The sequence below is a fragment of the Bos mutus genome, chromosome 10, assembly GCF_027580195.1.
Source record: "Bos mutus isolate GX-2022 chromosome 10, NWIPB_WYAK_1.1, whole genome shotgun sequence".
In the NCBI taxonomy this organism is placed as follows: Eukaryota; Metazoa; Chordata; class Mammalia; order Artiodactyla; family Bovidae; genus Bos; species Bos mutus.
In genome coordinates this window covers 77,741,039-77,765,358 of record NC_091626.1, presented here as the reverse complement: position 1 = coordinate 77,765,358, position 24,320 = coordinate 77,741,039, and the positions used below count along the sequence as shown (strand labels likewise).

The 24,320-nt window shown below is 39.0% G+C and overlaps 2 protein-coding genes across 3 annotated transcripts in view; both read right to left on the bottom strand.

The window, feature by feature from the left end:
• Positions 1 to 7,365, bottom strand: part of AQR (aquarius intron-binding spliceosomal factor) — an 87,279-nt gene extending 79,914 nt beyond the window's left edge. For both annotated transcript variants that reach the window (XM_005892469.2, XM_070378263.1), the window contains exons 1-3: positions 7,094 to 7,365; positions 3,773 to 3,829; positions 1,818 to 1,858 (exon numbers count right to left, since the gene is read on the bottom strand). In XM_005892469.2, coding sequence (XP_005892531.1) covers positions 1,818 to 1,858; positions 3,773 to 3,829; positions 7,094 to 7,168 — 173 coding nt within the window. In that variant the 5' untranslated portion in view covers positions 7,169 to 7,365. The remainder of the gene's footprint in view (positions 1 to 1,817; positions 1,859 to 3,772; positions 3,830 to 7,093) is intronic.
• Positions 7,366 to 14,870: 7,505 nt separating this feature from the next.
• On the bottom strand, positions 14,871 to 24,298 carry ZNF770 (zinc finger protein 770). Its single transcript, XM_070378262.1, is given in 5 exon segments — positions 14,871 to 18,187; positions 18,189 to 19,063; positions 19,066 to 19,324; positions 19,327 to 19,778; positions 24,182 to 24,298. Coding segments are annotated over 4 exon segments (2,142 nt in total). The 5' UTR covers positions 19,723 to 19,778; positions 24,182 to 24,298; the 3' UTR covers positions 14,871 to 17,575.
• Between the last annotated feature and the right edge of the window lie 22 nt (positions 24,299 to 24,320).

Genomic DNA, 24,320 nt, shown 5'->3' with positions numbered 1-24,320 from the left:
GTTATCCTTTTTTCTTCAGTATAAAAATCACTTGGATGGATTCATAATTGGATTAACAATTAATCACAGTGTATGGGTTAAGAGAGTCCTAAAGAGCAACTGGACCCTGTCCTATTTAAGAACAGAGTATTGGATAAGAGCCAGAGAACAAGGATTTAATAACTGGAGCAGCCTCTTCATCTACCTATGGTAAAATACATCGGGCTAGTTACTTCTCTGTACCTCAGTTTTCTCATCCATAAAAGGAAGATAATAGTTAATGTGTCGGCTCACATGTGATACACCTTAAGGGAGGACTGCCCGATCATTCAACCTAAAGTAGCAGTCTTTGTCGCTGTACCCTAATCCCACTTTAACTTATAGCACTCACGACCTGCCGATGCTACATTTGCATGTGTTATCTGTCTAAGTAAGAATTAGAACATAAGCTCCACGAGTTAACATGAGACTTTACCTGCCATGTTCACTGATGCACCCCTAGCACTAGAATGGTGGTTGGTGCTCAAAGTAGGCTCAACCAAGTCCTCTATTCATAACTCTACACCTAGATACCTAACTGCTTATACTACATCTATAAGGCTCTTTAGTAGCTAGAATTCAACATTTCTATACCCAATCCAATCACCAACAACAGCAAAAGTCAGGAATGGCACCTAATCACCTGACTACCTTGGCCAAAAACTTTGTGGAGTCATCCTTGATTTCTCCCTTCCCACACTCATCACATCCAGCCACCAACCATCTCTTCACTTCCCTCTCTCTCAAACTGGTAACTCCTCTGTATCTCAACTTCCCATGCTAACCCATGCCATTATGATCTTTAACCAGACTACAACAATATTCACCTAGCTAACTACCTGCCTCTTGCCCCCCAACGGGGGCATTTTTAAAATACCACCATCAGGCTTCGCTGGTTTCCTACTGCTCTTCAAATTTAAAACAAAAAAACCTTAACATGGTCTTTGGTCCTGTTAGGACCAAAGGCTCTAGAATCAATCAGGCTCAAGAATCAATCATTAAAACAAAACAACTAACCTCTTATTTTGACACTGTGTTTATAATATTTAGCAAAATTCACCTCCTAATTTCATGGAACACATGAAAAAAATAAAATCTGCCATTTTATAATTTCTATGACATTCATAACATGAATGTTTCCATTTCATACTAAAACGGTTAGTCAATTACCTTTTAAAATACTGATTGGGCATATATGTCTACATGTGCAAATATGGAAAAATGTGCAAATATGGAAAAATGTCCAAGACGCAGTTTTTAAAAAATCACAGGAGTAGGGAACTGGAACAGGTGTATACATAAATAAAGACACTGAGGGTTAAGGGCCAGGGAAGAAGATTTACTGAAACTTATCGCCTTCTGTGTATTGTTCAAAATAATTTTTTATTACATATATAGCTTGTACAAAATACTTCTTTGTTTGGTATTTAATTATCATGTATGTTTACTTTTCCAATTTTTAAATAATCCTTTAAAAAGATTTATCAGAAAATGGTAAGAAAATTAGTATTAACTGAACTGAAATTTTAAAATCTCTTATGTTCAGTCTTCCTCACATTCCTTCAAAAAGAAAATAAACCCTAAATCTCTCTAATCTGAGTCAAAAATTACAAGGCAAAGAAATATCTTATGACTCTTCAGCAGCTAGATGTAATTTTTCTAGCTACCATCTCCTTGATGACCAAATCAAGAAAGAAAAGAAAGTTCCAAGTTTATAATTACATTTAGTTTAGACGCTCAGATGAGATCCAAGTTAGAAACATCTAATTCCTATGTATAAAAATTAAACTCATTCCTACCTTGATTTGACAATTTCTTTCTCATATATATCTTCAATCACCTGTTGTTAAAAATATAAAAATGTTTAATATCTCAAATAATTTTTTTCAGACTCTGAGAGTTTTTAGTTACTGAGATTACACAAAACAAGTTGTTTAGGAAAGCTATCAAATATTACTGCTAGTGAAATAATACTTCAGAGATTGTTTTTATAACCCCATTATATTCCTCAAAATGTAAAATAACAAGAAAGCAAAGTAGTAGAAAAATAAATATGTCTACATAAAAATAATTATAGAAATAATTATTAAAATGATGTATTTATTTCATTTCTAGGGAAAACAAAAATTCACAAGATCAGGATAATTTTTAAAACATAGTTTTAACAAGGTATACTAAATGTTAGTGGGCTTCACCTAAGAGTTTTAACAATGTGTTTTCAAAAATCAGAAAGCAAACTGAAAGCACAAAGAAATAACAGAAACAAACGCCATTCTGCTATCCGAATGCATGATGAAACCTCAGGTTTCCATTTACTTGGGTTGGTGGGGGATAAAATGGTATAATACCTAAGAATTCAGGTTCTGGAGTTGGAAGCCTGATTCAAACCAGTCACCTTCACTGCTGATGGCTATAACCTGTGCAAGTGCCTGATTGCTCTAAGGCTGTTTCCCAGTATACAAAAAGGATCTAATTATACTACTAAGAGCCCCATGGGTTTGCTAAAAGACAACACACATAAAGAATTCAGCCCAGGGCCTTGCATATGGTGAGCCTTAAATAATAGTTAACAGTAGCAGAAATAATAGTAGTACTAGTGATAAGAGTAGTTTTTAAAAAAAAGTTAAAATTATAAAGTGCTTTAACATGGTATAATATAATTTTATGGTAACTATGATATCTTTTAATTGCTCAGAGTATATCTGTCAAATAAATGTTTGTGGGTGGTAAAGGCATTTTATTATTTTTTAATAATTTAGATTTTGATAAAAATAAAGCAGAAAAAAACAGAAATTTCATATAAATTCAAGATTTGCTTGCCTCATTATCTTCCTGCCTTTACCACAAGATCAGGATAATTTTTAAAACATAGTTTTAACAAGGTATACTAAATGTTAGCGGGCTTCACCTAAGCGTTTTAACAATGTGTTTTCAAAAATCAGAAAGCAAACTGAAAGCACAAAGAAATAACAGAAACAAACGCCATTCTGTTATCCGAATGCATGATAAAACCTCAGGTTTCCATTTACTTGGGTTGGGGGGCTTGAATGGTATAATCCCTAAGAATTCAGGTTTTGGAGTTGGAAGTATATAATGGCAAAGCTTTATATCTGTCTTTACTACACATTAAGTGGCATGCAATATGTCAGCTCTATTTCATGTAAGGACCTCTTTTTAAGAACCTATTTCAGTAAGAATTAATCTTAGGTTTAGGCTTTTTTCTTTTCAATTATTCTAAACTGTGTCACATGAATCCTAAGTTCACTCTCTAACTGAATATGACTGGCCCCACGCATCTGATCCTCTACACTAAACAAGTCGCCCCTCTTCCACCATTACTACATATCTTTATTGAAGTTCATCAACCAGAAAACAATAGATTCTATCCTAGGTGAACTGTCAAAAAAACTGCAGGAAAACTGCTGTATATTTACAACATTACATGGTCATCTAATAATGATAAATCAAAAACAATCTAAGAATCTCTGAACAGGAAAATCCACACGCACTTTTTAAAAAGCTTAAAGGAAATACAACATATGATAGTAGAGGTTATCACTGAGAAATGACCTTTTATTCTCTTATGTGTAGCCTCTGTATTTTTCAAATTTTCTCTTATGAGCAATCATTAGTTTAGAAAACCATTCATTTTAACTTAAAAAAAAGTGAAAACCTTTTGATGAATCAGCTCTTGAAAAAGAGATACAAAGAGCATACTTATTCATAAAGGATACTGCAAATCAAAAATACTTACCTTTATATCAAAGGGTGACTTTTTCTTGATATGGGGTGCCCAATATTTACATGCTAACTGCAAAAGTAAACAGTATAAACAGTAAGTCATATATTCATATGGCTGTAGAGCTAAGAGACCAAGATCATTCAGTAACAAGCACTTCTGGCACAGAGCCACGTTAGATAAGAGTCATTTACCTACTAAGGGGACTACATGGGCTTGTAAATCAGTTAGCATCTTTGGCTACAATCCGCTGAATGTCAGTAATGCCCTGCATGGCAACCTGCTACTGTGATTTTAAAAACAAAACAAAACATACTTTTCTAATTACTCCTAGGGGAAAGTTAATAACCACAGTCAAACATCTTCAGCATAGAGCTAAGGAAACCCAGGTTTAGAAAAATTAAATGAGCTGCCCACAATAAAATGTTAACAAGTGAGCCAGTACTAAACCCAGATTCAAAGTCCTCAGGAATGTTGATCTGCAAAATAATAAATCTTTAAGTGATTAGCACACTCAGGAGGGCTTCCTTGGTGGCTCAGTGGTAAAGAATCTGCCTGCCAATGCAGGAGTCAGTCAGTTTAGTCACTCGGTCATGTCCGATTCTTTGCAAATCCATGGACTGCAGCACACCAGGCCTCCCTGTCCATCACCAACTCCCGGAGCTTGCACAAACCCATGTCCATCAAGTCAGTGATGCCATCCAACCATCTCATCCTCTGTCGTCCTTTCTCCTCCTGCCCCCAACCCCTCCCAGCATCAGAATCTTTTCTAATAAGTCAGTTCTTCGAATCAGATGGCCAAAGGATCCAATGCAGGAGACTAGGTTTCAATCCTTGTGTCAGGAAGATCCCTGAAGAAGCAAATAGCAACCCACTCCAGTATTCTTGCCTGGGAAATCCCATGGACAGAGGAGCCTGGCCGGCTCAGTCCATGGGGTCACAAAAGAATCAGACATGACTTAGAGACTAAACAACAATAACAGTAGTCTATTAAGTGACAGCACTATGTCTCAAAAGAAACCATGTATATACTTTAAGAATACTTTATTGCTAAAAAGTGCTTATCATTAAAAAAGTGAGATCACAGAATTCAGGTATCTGATCTTCTTTATAACTAAATTTCAACCTCTACAACTCATTCACTCAATAATCATTAGAAAGCACCTTCTCTGGTCAGGTGCACCAGGTGCTCAGAAATAATGGAGGAGGAGGGGCAGGGAAACGGTACTATCCCTACATACTCTCTGTCCCATCTCTACCATCCTTCCTTTCACAAGTTCGCTCTCCTGGCTTCTTTACATGCACATCATAAGGCATCTGCACTGCCTCCCAAGACTCCCTGCTCTTCCCCAACTGGCTCCTTTTTTGGCATTCAGGTCTTAGGTCAAAACCACCTCCGAGAGGACTTTCCCGACTGCTCTTATACACTCCACCTGCTCTGTCACAATGCCGTTTCATTCTCCTGATAGCAATGATAACTGTCTGAAACTACACTGTTCATTTACTGACTCTAAACTGTAAGCTCCCTGAGAGGAGGGAACTAATAACTTCTACCCAAAATTTCAAGTATATGGGAAAATAGAGTTCTAATCTAGTCTGGAGCTATGACAAACCTAAACAGCATATTAAAAAGCAGAGACATCACTTTGCTGACAAAGGTCCGTATAGTCAAAGCTATGGTTTTTCCAGCAGTCATGTATAGAAGTGAGAGTTGGACCATAAAGAACGCTGAGAGCCTAAGAACTGTTGCTTTTGAACTGCGGTCCTGGAGAAGACTCTTGAGATCCCTTGGACAGCAAGGAGATCCAACCAGTCAATCCTAAAGGAAATCAATCTTGAATATTCACTAGAAGGACTGATGCTAAAGCTGAAACTCCAATACTCTGGCCACCTGATGTGAAGGCCTACTCACTGGAAGACTCTAATGCTGGCAAAGACTGAAGGCGGGGGGAGAAGGGGATGACAGAGGATGAGATGGTTGGATGGCATCAGTGACTCACTGGACATGAATTCAAAGGGGAGATAGTGAAGGACAGGAAAGCCTGGTGTGCTGCAGTTCATGGGGTTGCAAAGAGTTGGACAGAACTTAGCGACTGAACAACCATAACAATCTAGTATTAAGTTATCTGCAAAAACCTCTCCAAATTAATGTAAATTGATGACAACAAATTAACCATATAAGAAAAGGGTGGGAGGAGCAGAGAGGATTAGGAATCTAAGTAGAGGGAACAATGTTGAAAGGCCAGGAGGTGAAAGATAGCACAGCACAATTAAGTGCAGTTCAGTATGGCTAAAACACAATTAGAAAAGGGGAAATAACAGACAAAACTGGATATAAGCACAGGCTAGACTATAAAACGCGTTGGATGATTCCAGTCATTATCCTAAGGGCAATTAGAACTTATTAGAAATTGTAAGAAGATAAGTGAGGTGATCAGATTTGTACTTGGGTAAAATCACTCTGACAACAATATGAAAAATGAGCCTGAGGAGAGCAAGTGGAAATACAGGAACACAGGTTAGGATACCTAGGTTCAGAAAGAAAACCATGGAAACTTGGCTTAGGGCACAGAAAGCAGACAGATTTAGGAGACATTTAGAATGTAGCAAAGTGCAGGCTAGGAAAAGAAGGACTCAAAGTGACTCCTATGCTTCTGCCTTGGCAAATCTGCTGAGACAGGGCACAGAGAAGTTGGTGAGTAGTAAGTTCTACCTTGAGTTACTTGCACTGTTAGTCAATACCCCAAACAACAAATAAGGATAGGAATGTTGCTAAGAGCTACCGGGGATTGTATTTCCCTGTTCAAAGCCAACCGCGGTTCACAATAAAACACAGTAACGGGTTCTAGAGGAACACTCACGCATTAGCGTCGGAGACTGCTCTTTCTAGACGCATTTATTTGGAGCAAGTCTCTTGTCTGACTCTCATCGCTCCGCTCAAAGATCGAGGTTACTCTAAGGATAAGAATAAGCCTATTCCTTCTTCAACACTCAGTTCAACATCACCTCTGCTACGAAATCTTGCCAGTCTCAGGTAGACTGGGGTGTTCCTTCTGCGACTTCATCGCTCGAGCGACAAACTCTAACATAAAAGCTTTCTTTTCATGTATCTGTATCCCCCGGAATGTGAACTCCTCAGGGCAGAGTCTCTTTAACCATGGTTTCCCCAAGAGCTAGTGCGGTGGCTGGCACACAGCACATACACTTCAGTAAAAAGACTTGAGTTAATGAATCGATGAACAAATGCCTCCTGGGTGCTCCCTTCCCGAAGAAAATTCCACCCCCTGGCCTCAGAGTCCTCATCCCTTCATACACACCAGACTCGCCCTAGCCCACCTGGGTCACGAACTCTGCGTTGATCTGGGACACCGTAGGGGCCACGATTTTCTTGGGCTGAGCAGGGGCCGTCATGGCAGCACTCTCTCCGCTCCAATGGAAAAGAAAGGACCGCTCCGAGCAGCGGTGAATCTGATGAACTTCCCCTAAGAGGCGATTGCGGCTGCTTGATTCTGAGATGCAAAAATTCGGCGGGGCAGAATATCCTCAAGGTTTACAGTCTCACTAGGAAGGCGTACCGCAGCTTGTACATTCTTCGGGAAGCGGAACACAACAAGGCCGGAAGTGCATGCAAGGTGTCGGCTCTGCGCTAGAGAAGCAAGAGCGTCGCCCTCTCCCGCTTCTGCCCCCTAGTGGGAAACCGACAGAAAAACACCAGCGAGACTGGAATGCTGTCTCAGTGGCCTGATAGATGGTGTTGGTGGAGGTTATGTTGTTAGCGTTGGGGAGGAAGAGGGAGACTTGGGATATCTTTCAACCCTAAAACAAACAAAAAAAAAGTAGTAGTGAAAAAAAAATTAGACGGGGAGGCAAGGCTTGATTTTAACTTTTTAAACCGATTCATGGAAATATAAATTAGTCTATAATGAACTGCACATATTTTGTGTGAAATTTGATATTTTTTTCATAGGCACACATCTGTAAAGCCATTACCAAAATCATAATAATAAGCATATCCAGTGTCCCTAAAAGTTTCCTACTACTCCTGTGCGATCCATTCGTATCCACTGGGTAGAAGTGATCTTTTTGTCACTATGCGTGCTAAGCCGCATCAGTCGTGTCCAGCTCTTTGCAACCTCATGGACTGCAGCCCACCAGGCTCCTCTGTCCATGGGATTTCCCAGGCAAGAATACTGCAGTGAGTTGCCATTTCCTTCTCCAGGGGATCTTCCTGACCCAGAGATCAAACCTGTGTCTTAACATCTCCTGCACTGGCAGGTAGATCCTCTTTACCACTGAGCAACCTGGAAAGCCTCTCTGTCACTACAGAAAAAGATATATATTATATTATTTCATTTTTGTAAAATCCTATTAAAACTATATTAACCTACAGATTAATAATGTATATTAATCCATAGTCTAATCTATTAATCTAAAGTATATTAATCTGTAGATTAACATATTTTTAATCAGATTTTACAAATATGAAATAATATAGTATGTACCTTTTTCTTTCTTTTTTTCACTCAACATAATGACTTTTATTATTTATCTATCTTATTGGCTGAGCTGGGTCTTTGTTGCTGTGTTTGGGCTTTCTCTAGTTGTGGTCAGCAGAGGCTACTCTTTTTTGCAGTGCACAGGCTTCTCTTTGTAGAGGCTCCTGTTGCTCCAGGCACACGAGCTTCAGTAGTTGCGCATCTGGGCTCAGAAGTTGTGACTGGAAAGCCCTAGAGCATGGATCAGTAGTTGTGGTGCATCGGCTTAGCTGCTCCAGAGCACGTGGAATCTCCCTGGACCAGGAATTGAACCAGTGGCCCCTGAATTGGCAGGTGGATTCTCACCAGGGAAGTCCAACATACTTATTTTGAGGTTCATCCATGTTGATGCATGTATTAATAGTTCATTGCTTTTTATTGCTGAGTAGTAGTCTATTCTATGGACATACCACTGTTTGTTAACCTACACATCTATGGACGAGCATTTGAATTGTTTCCAGTTCTTGACTATTCCAAATAATGCACTAAAAGCATTCTTAATGTAGACATGTGTTTCCCTTTCTCAAGTATATACATAGGAGTGGAATAGTTGGGTCATATGGTAGGAGTATGCTTAAATTTTAAGAAACTATTTTCCAAAGTAGTTGTACTATTTATATTCACAACAGCAGTGTATGAGAGTTCCAATTCCACTTTTCTCATCCACACTTGGTATAGTCTTTTTAATTTTTGCCATTTTAATAGTTATGTGGCATATCACATTGTAACTTTAATTTGTATTACCCTGATGACTAATGATGTTGAGTGTCCCCTGTGCTTCTTTGCCATTCATGATTGTGGAATCCTCTATTCAAATTGTTTGCCCAATTTTTTAATTGAATTGCTAGTTGTATTTATCATTGAGTTTGAATGCATACTTCTACCACTCCCAAATCCATTCAAAAATTAAACATGTGTCTCTAGTAAACCTTGCCTGGATAACCACAGGCAAGAAGCTGGTAACACAGCTGCCTCTAGGGAGAAAGTACTGGGAGAGGGAAGAACAGGAGCAAGGGAAGTCTTATTTTACATTTTATACCCTTTTGAAACATTTGAATTTTGTAATATCTATAGCCTGTTTGAGAATAAACAGTTGTGAAGGTAAACAAAAGTGTCTGTAAATATGAAAATTAAATATGGAGTCCTTTTCTTCTCCTAATTTCTATGGTATAAAGTTTGTTTTTAGAACTAAAGATGATTTGCATGATCATAATTTTAAATGCAACAGATTATGAATACATTAAGTATCTAATTACACTTTAATTACAAATAAAGTCTATAAAACAAAAGGTAAAATAAGATTTTCTGAATAGCTTTTATGATGAGTGTTGCAAGATAGATAAGATTTTGACAAACATCAGGGAGGGACCTCAACACATTAGAAGGCAAACTCATTCCAAGAGTGAATGAAAGGCTCTAAATGAATAGAGATTTACAGATAAGAGCTTGTAATGATGACTCCATTCACTTCCTTCTTTATATATTCAGCATACATCTGAGAACGTAACAACATCAGACACTGTTTTATACTATATTTTTAAAACATAAAATCATGCCTTCTCTTGCTTTCCAGAAACATGTATTGCTAACAACAGTTTAACTCAATGGTTCTCAAAGTGTAGCTTCAATACAGCAATAACATAACTTGTGTAAGTGCAGATTTTCAGGCCCAGCCCCAAATACTGAATCAGAAACTCTGAGGGTGCAGCTCATCAATCTCTGCTTTTAACAAGCCCTCTAGAAGATTCCAGTGCACACTAAAGTTTGAAAACCACTAATCAACAGGGACAATTAACATAGTTAAGAAGAAAAAGCAGTGGGAGCACTGGAAATGGAATGCTAGGGTAAATCAAAAAGCCTTCCAGAGGAAGCAGTGTTTAAGTTCAAACTTCAAAGAATGAATAGAAGCTAGTCAATACAGATGTAAAATATTACATGTTCAATGTTGTTTAATAACACCACTGAACCACTTTTCTTTTTCAGTTTAGTTCTTTTTTTTTCCTCTAATAGAATTCTGTTTCTCTAATGGAATAGTGCTAATAGAATTCCAGCAGTTAGCCCTGAAATTCTAACCCCTCCTAACTGACAATAAGAGAAACCTCAACAAAAAGGAATTAAGTGTGTTCTTTCACTGCTTCTGAAGAGCAGAGACTCTGCATGAAACAGTCCTAGCCAACATCACTTCTAATAAAGGATTCCTAAAAGTCATGCAGACTTCAAACATGGTGCTATCCCCTTAAAAATGTGTGCAATTATCACTGGTTATCTTACATAATATAAATTGAAATCTGATTTCTGCATATTAAACTTTAGTTTCCTTCTATAATGATGGAATTAAAACAAATTAAACCTGGCTCAACTAAATCTCTTCTTTGAATAGAGTATGAAAGTTTGTATCTAATTTAAATTCATACTATGTAGGTAAGATCAGTTCAATCACTCAGTCATGTCCAACTCTTTGCAACCCCATGGACTGCAGCACACCAGGCCTCCCTGTGTCCATCACCAACTCCTGGAGTTTACCCAAACTCATGTCCATTGAGTTGTTGATGCCATCCAACCATCTCATGCTCTGTAGTCCCCTTCTCCTCCCACCTTCAATCTTTCCCAGCATCAGGGTCTTTGAGGTCAGGTCAAATGAGTTGGCTCTTTGCATTAGGTGGCAAAGTATTGGAGTTTCAGCTTCAGCATCAGTCCTTGCAATGAACACTCAGGACTGATCTCCTTTAAGATGGACTGGTTGGATCTCCCGGTAGTCCAAGGGACTCTCAAGAGTCTTCTCCAACACCACAGTTCAAAAGCATCAATTCTTCAGCACTCAGCTTTCTTTATAGTCCCAACTCTCACATCCATACATGACTACTGGAAAATCCATAGCTCTGACTAGATGGACTTTTGTTGGCAAAATAATGTCTCTGCTTTTTAATATGCTGCCTAGGTTGGTCATAGCTTTTCTTCCAAGGAGAAAGCATCTTTTAATTTCAGGGCTGCATAACCATCTGCAGTGATTTTGGAGCCCCCAAAATAAAGTCCACCATTGTTTACCCATCTATTTTCTAAGTGATGGGACCGCATGCCACGATCTTAGTTTTCTGAATGTTGAGCTTTAAGCCAACTTTTTCACTCTCCTCTTTCACTTTCATCAAGAGGCTCTTTAGTTCCTCTTCACTTTCTGCCATAAGGGTGGTGTCATCTGCATATCTGAGGTTATTGATATTTCTTCCAGCAATCTTGATTCCAGCTTGTGCTTCTTCCAGCCCAGTGTTTCTCACGATGTACTCTCCATATAAGTTAAATAAGCAGGGTGACAGTATACAGCCTTGACATAATCCTTTGGAACCAGTCTGTTGTTCCATGTCCAGTTCTAACTGTTGCTTCCTGACCTGTACACAGATTTCTCAGGAGGCAGGTCAGGTGGTCTGGTATTCCCATCTCTCTCAGAATTTTCCACAGTTGTTGAGATCCACACAGTCAAACGCTTTGGCATAGCAATAAAGCTGAAGTAGATGTTTTTCTGGAACTCTCTTGCTTTTTCAGTGTTGGCAATTTGATCTCTGGTTGCTCTGCCTTTTCTAAAACCAGTTTTGAATATCTGGAAGTTCAATTATTGTTGAAGCCTGGCTTGGAGAATTTTAAGCATTACTTTACTAGCGTGTGCTGCTGCTGCTAAGTCGCTTCAGTCGTGTCCGACTCTGTGCAACCCCAAAGACGGCAGCCCACCAGCAGCCTGGTGGCTCCCCCATCCCTGGGATTCTCCAGGCAAGAACACTGGAGTGGGTTGCCATTTCCTTCTCCATACTAGCGTGTGAGATGAGTACAATTGTGTGGTAGTTTGAGCATTCTTTGGCATTGCCTTTCTTTGGGATTGGAATGAAAACTGACCTTTTCCAGTCCTGTGGCCACTGCTGAGTTTTCCAAATTTGCTGGCATATTGAGTGCAGCACTTTCACAGCATCGTCTTTTAGGAATGAAATAGCTCAACTGGAATTCCATCACCTCCACTAGCTTTGTTCGTAGTGATGCTTTTCTAAGGCTCACTTGACTTCATGTTCCAGGATGTCTGGCTCTAGGTGAGTGACCACACCATCATGATTATCTGGATTGTGAATATCTTTTTTGTATAGTTCTTCTGTGTATTCTTGCCACCTCTTCTTGATATCTTCTGCTTCTGTTAGGTCCATACCATTTCTGTTCTTTATCAAGCCTATCTTTGCATGAAATGTTCCCTTGGTATCTCTCATTTTCTTGAAGAGTCTTTCCCATTCTATTGTTTTCTTGTTTCTTTGCACCAATCAGTGAGGGAGGCTTTCTTATCTCTCCTTGCTATCCTTTGGAACTCTGCATTCAAATGCAGGTATATCCTTCCTTTCTCCTTTGCTTTTCACTTCTCTTCTTTTCACAGCTATTTGTAAGGCCTCCTCAGACAGCCATTTTGCTCTTCTGCATTTCTTTTTCTTGAAGATGGTCTTGATCCCTGTTTCCTGTACAATGTTATGAACTTCTGTCCATAGTTCATCAGGCACTGTATCAGATCTAGTCCCTTAAATCTATTTCTCACTTGTACTGTATAATCGTAAGGGATTGGATTTAGGTCATAACTGAATGGTCTAGTGGTTTTCCCTACTTTCTTAAGTTTAAGTCTGAATTTGGCAATAAGGATTTCATAATCTGAGCCACAGTCAGCTCCCGGTCTTGTTTTTGCTGACTGTATAGAGCTTCTCCATCTTTGGCTGCAAAGAATATAATCAATCTGATTTCATTGTTGACCATCTGGTGATGTCCATGTGTAGTCTTCTCTTGTGTTGTTGGAAGAGGGTGTTTGCTATGACCAGTGCATTTTCTTAGCCTTTGCCCTGCTTCATTCTGTACTCCAAGGCCAAATTTGCCTGTTACTCTGGGTGTTTCTTGACTTCCTACTTTGGAACTCCTGTGCCCTATAATGAAAAGGACATCTTTTTTTGGTGTTAGTTCTAAAAGGTCTTGTAGGTCTCCATAGAACGTTTCAACTTCAGCTTTTTCAATGTTACTGGTCGAGGCATAGACTTGGATATCCGTGATATTGAATGGTTTGCCTTGGAAACGAACAGAGATCATTCTGTCATTTTTGAGACTGAATCCAAGTACTGCATTTCAGACTCTTGTTGACTGTGATGGCTAGTCCATTTCTTCTAAGGGATTCTTACCCACAGTAGTAAATATAATGGTCATCTGAGTCAAATTCACTGATTCCAGTCCATTTTAGTTAGCTGGTTGCTAAAATGTTGACATTCACACTTGCCATATCCTATTTGACCACTTCCAATTTGCCTTGATTCATGGACCTGACATTCCAGGTTCCTATGCAATATTGCTGTTTATGGCATTGGACCTTGCTTCTATCACCAGTCACATCCACAACTGGGTGTTGTTTTTGCTTTGGCTCTGTCTCTTCATTCTTTCTGGAGTTATTTCTTCACTGATCTCCAGTAGCATATTGGGCACCTACTGACCTGGGGAGTTCATCTTTCAGTGTCCTATCTTCTTGCCTTTTCATATTGTTCATGGGGTTTTCAAGGCAAGAATACGGAGGTGGTTTGCCATTCCCTTCTCCAGCGGACCACATCCTGTCAGAAGTCTCGACCATGACCGGTCTGTCCTGGGTGGCTCTACACAGCATGGCTCATAGTTTCACTGAGTTAGACAAAGCTGTGGTCCATGCGATAAGATTGGTTAGTTTTCTGTGATTGTGGTTTCAGTCTGCCTGCCCTCTGATGCCCTCTCTGAGCACCTACCGTCTTACTGGGTTTCTCTGACCTTGGGCGTGGGGTAATCTCCTCAGCTGCTCGCCACAGCAGCACCGCACAGCCACTGCTCTTATGTAGGTTAAGATGGAATCAGGAATAACAAGAATATGTATTGGAGGAAATAACTTTGTTTCTTCATTACAAATCTGGAGAGGGAGGGCAATGAGGAGGATAAATGGACAAGCATATCATGTGACATGCAAGGGAGTTAACATATCCTTTTGCAAGTGATAAGAAGCTATCAAAGAAACGTACTATGAAGAAGGAAGCAAACAATTAACTATGTTAGAAAGTTCAATGGAAAAGGTAGCTTGGAGTGGGCCCTGGAGTGTTTGCCTATTGGTACCTTGTTTCTATTCTATATGATTTTCCCTTTTAAAAAAAGTCCAAACTGCATAATTTGACATTTTAAAAATATTCTGAAATTTGAATTTTTCAAGAATCATCATCTTTCATTCCACATACATTTTCTCTCAATAGGCCCCGTGTGTGTGCTCAGTCACATCCGTGACCCCATGAACTGTAGCCTTCCAGGCTCCTCTGTCCATGGAATCTTCCAGAGGATACTGGAGTGGGTTGTCATTTACTACTCCAGGGGATCTTCCCAACCCAGGGGTCAAACCCATGTCTTTTCCATTTCCTGCATTGGCAGGCAGATTCTTTACCACTGTGCCACCAGGGAATCCCCTAATAGGCCCTATGGCAGTACAAAACAATAATTCCACTAACTCAAACTATCTCAGTAAATAATCATGCTACAGCCTGCTCCTGTCCAAATGAAAATAAATCTTCTACTTTTGTTGAAAGATATTTAAAACTTTATTTTTTTTCAGAAAACCGAAGTAATTGACTCAACAATACTAACAATTTGAGCATGCAGCAAATCATTTAACATCTAATGTTTCATCTTCTTATCATGATGTATACAGTTTATTTTCATTCCTATAAAGTTCCCACAAGAAGAGTGCAGTGATAATAAAAGTGTTCCATTACAGGTACTTCAAATAGCACTACAGTACATCTTTGACAAAATTTTTACAATATTCCAACTTTCAATATGAAACAGCTTAAAAAGGCGTGGGCCTAAAAAAAAAAAATGTATAGTAGTATCACTTGGGCAAACAAAATCAAATAATCATACAAACACAACACTGTTAGGATTCTGTTTGGGCTGGGAAAGGAGTATATAAATCATTAAGTTCAAATGAAATTACATAAATAGCTTAGGAAAATCCCCAAATAGATACTTTCAGACATATTAAAGGAAAAACCTTGAACTTTTATTCTTGGAAAACGTGAACTAGTTGTCCTTTGCTTTTACTTAATAGAAATGTTCTTGTGTAAAGCAAATTCTATAAACCAGCATCTTGCTTGCACTTGAGGAACATTATCTCAGGAAAAAAGAAATTACTCTTTAAAACATGACTCTCCTGTATGTTTGTAAATTGTTGGGATTTTATCTGTACTGTTATGTTTAACCTCTGTGAATTAAACCAAGTTTCTCAAAATTCACTTGTAAAAAACAGCAGACCAACTTTTCCTCCCCACCCCACAAAGACAGTTCTTACAGTAGGATGTAAAATTGTTCACTTGTCCATTTTAATAGAGAGTTTGCCACCAAGTATATCTGAGTATGCTGGATAAATACCCACCCATTCTTTTCACCTTAGAAAGATTATGGCTATTTTCTCTTATTACTAGGAAGTGTCATTCTTAAGGATTTTTAGGTTAGCTTCATGGCAAATAGATATGGAAACAGTGACAGACTTTATTTTGGGGGGTTCCAAAATCACTGCACATGGTGACTGCAGCCATGAAATTAAAAGACGCTTGCTCCTTGGAAGAAAAGCTATGACCAACCTAGACAGCATATTAAAAAGCAGAGACATTACTTTGCGAACAAAAGTCCAACTAGTCAGAGCTACATTTTTTCCAGTAGTCATGTATGGATGTGAGAGTTGGGACTATAAAGAAAGCTGAGTGCTGAAGAATTGATGCTTTTGAACTGTGGTGCTGGAGAAGACTCCTGAGAGTCCTTTGGACTGCAAGGAGATCAAACCAGTCCATCCTAAAGAAAATCAGTCCTGAATATTCTTTGGAAGGACTGATGCTGAAGCTGAAACTCCCAATACTTTGGCCACCTGATGCAAAGAACTGACTCACTGGAAAAGACCCTGATGCTGGGAGGGATTGAAGGCAGGAGGAAAAGGGGATGACAGAGGATGAGATGGTTAGATGGCATCACTGACTCAACAGACATGAGTTTGAGCAAGCTCCGGGAGTTGGTGATTGACAGGGAAGCCTGGCGTGTTGCAGTCCATAGGGTTGCAAAGAGTCGGACATGACTGAGCAACTGAACTGACTGAAGGATTTTTTATTTAAAATGGCAAATATGAAGGATAATGTGTGACTATAACTCTTTTACAGTTTGATTACATATTTCCCAAATCATGACAGAACTATTTAGAATGACACTCTCAATTCCATAAAGATCTTATTTCTGTACAAGATTACTTTATCAATTAAAATAACAATTCACTAATGATCAAAATAACATTGTTTAGCATTAGAATCTTGCAAAAAACAGGAATAAAAACTAGATCTAGTCACTGCCATTTGATTAAATTTAACAGATTTAGTTAAGTCATAGAATCACTCAATTAAAGAGGTATTAAAAGAAAGTAAAAGTCTTGTGGAAATGGAATCTACAAGTGAGCCTTAAGTCGACTGGTATCAATTATGAAAAAGCATGTAGATGACTTACATTCATTCCTCTGAAAAGATGACAATGCATTCACATCAACAAAAAGATTATGGCACTTGAACACTATATTTAATGAGTAAACATGGTAAATGTACAGCGGTACATACTAGGCTCTTTCTTCCTTTTAAATTTTGGAGGGAAAAACAGCAGGCTGAGCAAAACAAACAAACAAAAAACCACCAATCTCCTGTAGAACAGGAGGTGAAGTTACCAGAGTCCTAAGAATAAATAGCTTGGAAAAGACCAATGAAAATGTTATTATCTTCTCATCTACCTTCACTTTTATTGGCTTTACATTTTTCAGCTTGTAAGAAAAAATTTTCCAAGGGAATTTGAACCATAGACCTAAAATCTATGAAATAAATGAAATCTAGTCATGCTATCTGCTGCAGCCAAAAAACCAATTTTTGCCTGTCTTTTGAGTATATATAAAAGGAGATCATATGTCTTAAGGAATAATTCCTTCAAAAATGAGGCTGAATTATTTGTACCATGATGGATTTATAACATTTTCAATACAGCCAAAGTGTATGTTAAAATCAATGCTTGCTTTATGACATCAAATCATATTTTCCCCTCTAAAAATTAATTTGGCTGCTCCTAAAACACTGTATTAAATGCCTATGTATCTTACCTCTTAGTATGCAGGACAAGCAACTGCTTATGAAGTAATTCAATCTAATGTAGGCCTTTTGATAAAAATACATTTTAAATGATAACAGGCTAAAGAACAAGGTCACCAGAGACACCACAAATGTATCAGTGGTTCTGTCAGTTTCATAACTGAATTTAGGATATCCATTTTCTCTTGTGGTCATTCCTTAAAGTGAGTAAGTTGATGTCTCTTCCAGTGAGGAGCCTGTCTGAATGTTTTGCCACAAACTGAGCATTCAAATGGTTTCTGCCCTGCATGAATTAGATAGTGTCTTTCTAGTTTAGATGGGGATCTAAAACTTTTAGAACAAACACTGCATTGGTAAAGAAGGCCATCATTCCTCTCCGCACGCCCTGAATAACTACAATGACTATGATGGCTCTGCTCTGATTCCAGAAGTGTGCTAGAGAGATAGGGCTCTCTGCTCCTACAGGGGGCACCAAGAATGAAATCCTCTGATTCTGCCTTCACTTTTATTTCTGACATTTGATCTGACTCTGAGACCTTGTATTTTTGAAAACCAAGAGTCTGACATTGTTGGGAAGCACTGTAGCTAACATTATCACCCTGGTGAATGAGAAGTTTGTTAAAATTTTCCAATTCCACTTGGCAAAGAGATTTTCTATAGGGAAGCTTATCAATATGAGTTAGTTTATGTCTTTTCAAGTGAGCTGACTGTCTAAAAGATTTCCCACCAAACATTACAGCCGAAAGGCCTCTGTCCAGTATGAATTAAATAGTGTCTTTGTAGTTTAGAAACAGAAGGAAACACTTTCTCACATTTGTCACAAGGACACATCTTATGTCCAGTATGTATGTTTCCACTTGGAACTGAAAAGCCACACTGGAGCACTTGACAGTTTTCAAAGAATTCCTCACCTGATGAACCATAGATAGATATGTCTTTTTTATGCACAGGATTATCCATAGTTAACATGTTTTCTGGTGTAAGAATACCTTTTACATTTTTCCCCATATTTTGGGTCTGGCAGTGCTTTTGCCAAGAAAATGGCAAAGTCAATGTTTTCTTTTTATTGCCAACTGTCTTATATGTTCCATGCTTGCCAAGAGAACTCAGACATGTTCTCTGGGTCTGTTCGGGCCTCTGCTCACCAGAAATAAGATCACGGTTTTTCATGAAAGTGTTTTTAAATACTTTTTTATCAGCTTGAAAATTATCTAATTTCTTACCCCCAGCACGTTTAAGCTTAGCCAAGATTTTTTTAACAATGGTTTTATAGTTGTAGCTGCTTTTGAGCTTGCTTGGAATTTTGCCACTTCTGGCAGGAAAACACTTGTGTCCTTTGAGAATCTGCTCTGATTCAAAACATTCTTCACACTCAGGACATTGAAAAGGGACAATATAAACAGAGTGGACATCAAGTTGATTATTCTCTTCAGATGCACCTATATTACCATTTTCAAAGCCATCCTGCTTTGCATTTAATTTATTAGGCAGGGAACATGATTCTGAACTCTTCACCTTTAATGAAAGAGTCTGAAAAGTTTTATTCCTGGTATGGATTTGTTTATGCTTCAAAAGTTTGCTTTGAATCTTAAATCCTTTTGACAAAAACAACACTGAAAAGGTCTTTCTTCTGAATGTGTGAGTTGGTGGATTTTTAAGTGAGTTGACTGTCGAAAAGACTTACTGCACAGGACACATTTAAAAGGCCTCTGACCAGTATGAATTAGAGCATGCCTATCAAGTTTTGATTGTGATGGAAACATCTTGCCACAGATTGTACACGCATGAATATCCTTTTTTTTCTTTGAAGGATCAGACTTGGAGCATGGGTGTAATGCCCATCTCTCCTCTGGGGTAAAAAGTATGATACATTTCCATACACTGGCTTTTCTTGCTTGGCCTCCAACAATCTTCTGACCTGTTTAACATCATTCTGGTATGTTTCATCGTGAAGCTGTTGGTGCTTCACAAATGTCTTCAGATTCTTAAAGTGGCGTTGACAAATACTACATTTAAAAGGCAGATTATGAGTTAGTTGATGTCTTTCCAGGTGAACTAGTTGCCTAAAGGTTTTATGACACACATCACATTCAAATGGCTTCTGACCAGTATGAATGAGATAATGCCTAGCTAATTTTGATGGTGTTTCAAAATGCTTGAAGCAAATATTGCATATATATGGCCTGTTTCTAGGTAGCCTGTTGGCTGCTGCTACACACTGCTGAATCTTTAGCATTTTAAAATTGTTTTCAGCCATCATATTCTTCGGTGATATACTCTGATGAGCTCCATAGTGTTCTTAAACTCCATAGATGTCTAAAAATTAAAAATAAAAATGTATTAATTTAAAAATTACTTATTTATGTGAAAAGAAATAATTTAAAATGCCCTTTGGCTAAAGATATTAAAGGAAATAGGGAACCTCAAATTTTCCTGTGTTTAACAGTAAGTTAATAACCATTTTAGATACTTTAGAATCATTAAACAAATTTCACACATATAGAGAAATAAGAAGTCTTCAAAAGAAATACTTAAAAATGTATATAATTTTAAGCTGTATTTCTAATTAGTTGAGATAATACATTAAAGAGACTGAGTTGGATTTCTTAACATTAATTAGACCTTTTAATTCCAATTTTCTTAGTTCACTATTAAGTAGATTTGCCATTTTCAAAAATTGGACTAGAAAGGTAAAAACTATAAGAAATATAATACTAAAAATAAGACAAGACATATCTGCATTCAATTATAACACTCCTTGGATATGATCTGAGAATGGAATGTTTCCATTATCAAAATTCTTAGCCACATCGTTAGTAATATTTACTCTTAATTACTTCTTTGGACCAACAAAGATAACACAGGCAACTGGAAGAAAATGTTCCAGGAAATCTGAATTTTAGTCCTGGATTTGCTACCATATGATCTTGGTGGCAAGGAGAAGGAAATATATAGACTCCTCAGCTCTAAGTCAGGCAAAGTGCCTCCTGGCCTGCCTACCACATCACTGTTGTGAGAATCAATGGAGATGATGCATCTGAAGGTGCTGGAAAACTAAAGCGGTATATAAATGTAAGGTATTATTTAGCTCAACACTAATCAAACTTAAAAACTTAATCTACTTAATATTTTTAGGGTTTCTAACTAAGAGATCGGAGAAGGCAATGGCACCCCACTCCAGTACTCTTGCCTGGAAAATCCCATGGGCGGAGGAGCCTGGTAGGCTGCAGTCCACGGGGTCACTAAGAGTCGGACACGACTGAGCGACTTCACTTTCACTTTTCACTTTCATGCATTGGAGAAGGAAATGGCAACCTACTCCAGCATTCTTGCCTGGAGAATCCCAGCAACAGGGGAGCCTGGTGGGCTGCCATCTATGGGGTCGCAGAGTCAGACACGACTGAAGCGACTTAGCAGTAGCAGCAGCAACAACTAAGAGATAAACACACTAAATGTATAGTTCTTTTTATTCCTCCTTTCCACTTTGTTGTAGAAGTCCTAAAAGACAAGTATAGAGGCAATAAGATTGACACAGTGGCTACTTACGTATTTATCTATGGCTCAGTAATTGCAGGTTGAGTACAATTCACTTTCAGGCAATATAATTAAAAGGTCATTTTGGTCTTAAGAGTTATTAAAAAGATAAACAACACTTTCCCTAATATGCCTCTATGGGACACACGCAAAAGCTTATGAGGAACTTTCACAACCATTTTATACCATATATTGTATCTGAAAAGCCAATTTTCTTCTTATCCTTCTTCTACTAATCCCTTTTCTTTAAATAAGGAAGTCAGAGATTTAAAAAAGGTGTTCCAGCTCTCTCATCCTAAAAGTGAATCTTCTGGTTGAGATAAGAGAGTTGATAAGCCTACAGGAGACTCCCTGTTTTTTTTGTCAGCTGATTTAGTGAATATCTGAGCTTCCCTGGTGGCTCAGACAGTAAAGAATCTGCCTGCCATGCAGGAGACTTGGGTTTGATCCCTGGGTTGGGAAGATCCCCTGGAGAAGGGAATAGCACCCCACTCCAGTATTTTTGCCTGGAGAATTCCATGGACAGAGGAGCTTGGTGGGCTACAGTCCATGGGGTCACAAAGGGTCCGATACAACCAAGCAACGTTCACTTTCATTTTCAGTGACAATCTGGCATATGTGCTGTGTGCTATTACCGCTTTTGTGTTTAAGATGTCTAGAAAACACCTTAAACACAAAATCTCAAACACACCCACTGTAGTGCTTGTCAGCAATCTGATTTAAAAATAGGAAAAAAATCATTTATTGAGCAAATTATCTTCTACTAGTTTTTTTAACATAGTGTCCTTCAATCTCCAAGTCACTATCCATTAATGGATTATGAAATAAATTTAATGGGTCATGATCTGCATTTTTGTTTAATAAAATAGATTAGAAAATATCAGATTGCATAACATATGGTAAGGACAGTGTTTTGTGAAACTTCTATAGGAAGAGACAAACTTTGTGAAACTTGTTCTCTTGCATATTTCTTCACACAGGAGACAAAGGAACCCACAACAAATCAATCACTTTATCCAAAAGTGGCCAAGTAATCCATTAGGTAAGACTGGGGTCCACAGGACAAGACAGGAATTTCTAAGGATTACTAATTTTCTTCAATTGACCCAAATAACCCCAAAATATTATCAAAAATTTAATTAGAGGTCAAAGGTAATATGACACACAAAATATTCTGACTGCAAGCCACTCTGTTAATTTATAAAATACACCCTATAACCCACATATCCATGTTAGCAACAATCAGCTGTTGATACTATTAGTATGCATTTTCACAATACTGAGTTAAGAGAAATTACAGGTGAACAGCCTCCAAATCCCTAAAGTGCTAACACAGCAGCAGTTATGAAGATTACAGTTAGGTGAATTGCCCCAAATTTGGCAATTTATTTAATTCCTGTCAAGTAATCAGGTGTTGAGGTGTCAATTAGGACAATGAGCCAAACTGCAAGTAATTATCAAATCTTTATTCACTTATGCAACAGTGCAAGCAAGAGGCTAAAAAAGTACTGGTCACCCAGTGGTCAATTAAACAAAACAGTGCACACAGTCATATCCCAGGGGAGAAGGCTGAAAAAAAAGGCTACTGGCTCTTTATGGACCCGTGAGCCAGGGGAGGAGGAAGGAAGGGCTATAAGTAGAAAGATCCTGAGTCAAAATGGAGAAAAGTACCTCAGTCAAGGGTACCCCTTCCACATTCCCTCCCTTGGCAATAAGGGAGGTATTGGTGGAGGCAATTGGGAAGTACCTGGGCCTCAGAATGGAGGTACCTGAACCAGGAATGCAGAAGAATATGAGCATGGCTAGTGGGAGGGAACTGGTGTGTCCTCAACTGCAATTCCCTCCACAAAACTGCAGTGCACTGGCCATGCACAAGTCCAGTGTTGCAAGAGCAGCTTCCCCTGATGAGGCCAGCCAGGCAAAGCCACGAAATTGTCTACGGTTGGGCCTGAAAGATCACACGTACTATTCTGGCTTGAAGCCAGGTTCCTCCACTCCTATTGTGTATTTCTTCTTTCCTTTAATAGTTTCTTTGGATCACTGGCAAAAAATGCCACACTAGAACTACACACATGGCAACCATTTCTGATTATACCAGGAACTGACTGCCTATAGTTACCGTGCCAAAAAGAGACCATGGATTATCACCTAACACTAGCCCTAAGACTGGAGCCTATTGTCACTTGCATCCACACCATGTGGAAAGCACTGACTGGAAGCTCTATATTGTTAGAATCATTGGTGGCAAGCAGTGATCTCATCTGCTATTTATACGTGACAGCTCAGGGATCCCCAAGCTCCAAGTGCAGTCCCACGTGTACTTAAGCACATGCACGTTAATTTGCTAGAACTCCAAATCCCACTTCAACTGGATCTTGTGTTCTCAACTGATTTTTTTTTTTGGTCGATAATATTTTAAAAGACAAACCAACACTGTGTAATTTTTCCTAGACTCAAGTAAAAATAAAAAACGGCATATCTCAATGGTTCAACCCCAACATTATCCTGACAACAGCAAAACACTCTTACAGTTGGAATACTGAAAAAACTGATCTCAAAAAATTCCAACGAAACTTTTAAGGCTGAAAGCCTACTGGCTTTCCCGTCTCAAACAGCACCATTAAAAGGAAGTGAGGACATCATAAAAATCATTGAACAAGAAACACAAGAACTGAGAAAAACTTGAGAACTTTCAGTTAGGGAATAATCTTTGGCGACATTTATTACGGACTTTCCCTCTTTGTAGCTTCTGCTCTACTTCCCTTGGCCCACTCTCTTGCCCTTGAACCATCACCTCTTTCTCCTGGGGTTGGTGGGGGGAGGTGTTGCAGAGGACACAGGGCCCTCACAACTGGCCCTCGCCTTAATCGTCCACAACCAGTAAGCACCTAGGAACCAGAGACTGCAAAACCCCACAGCAGGAAAGGCAAGGCAAGGGTGAAAACTGCTTTGGCCACGGTGGGGCGCGGGGAGGGAATGCCACATGTGATACGATTCACTGCACGGGAAAGTATGCTTTTTGCATTTTCCTTTCAGAGATTCCTGCTCCCCAGGAGACGGTCAGGAGCTGGAGAAACGAGAAAATCAAATGAGCTGAGTTCCTGGCTCCCCCGTTCTGGGTCCCCGGGCACCTTGGAGGGACTGAGGCAGGCCCGACCTTTCCCGTGGGTCGCTCCACCTCACACCTGAATTCCTGAAATCTTCCTCACGCACCTGCAGCTGTCACGGGCCCGGGAGCCGCGCATCTCGGGGCCAGGAGCCGCAAAGGCAGCGTGCGCACGTCCTCGGGGCCGGCACGGAGATGGGCTGAGTGCGCAGGCGCAG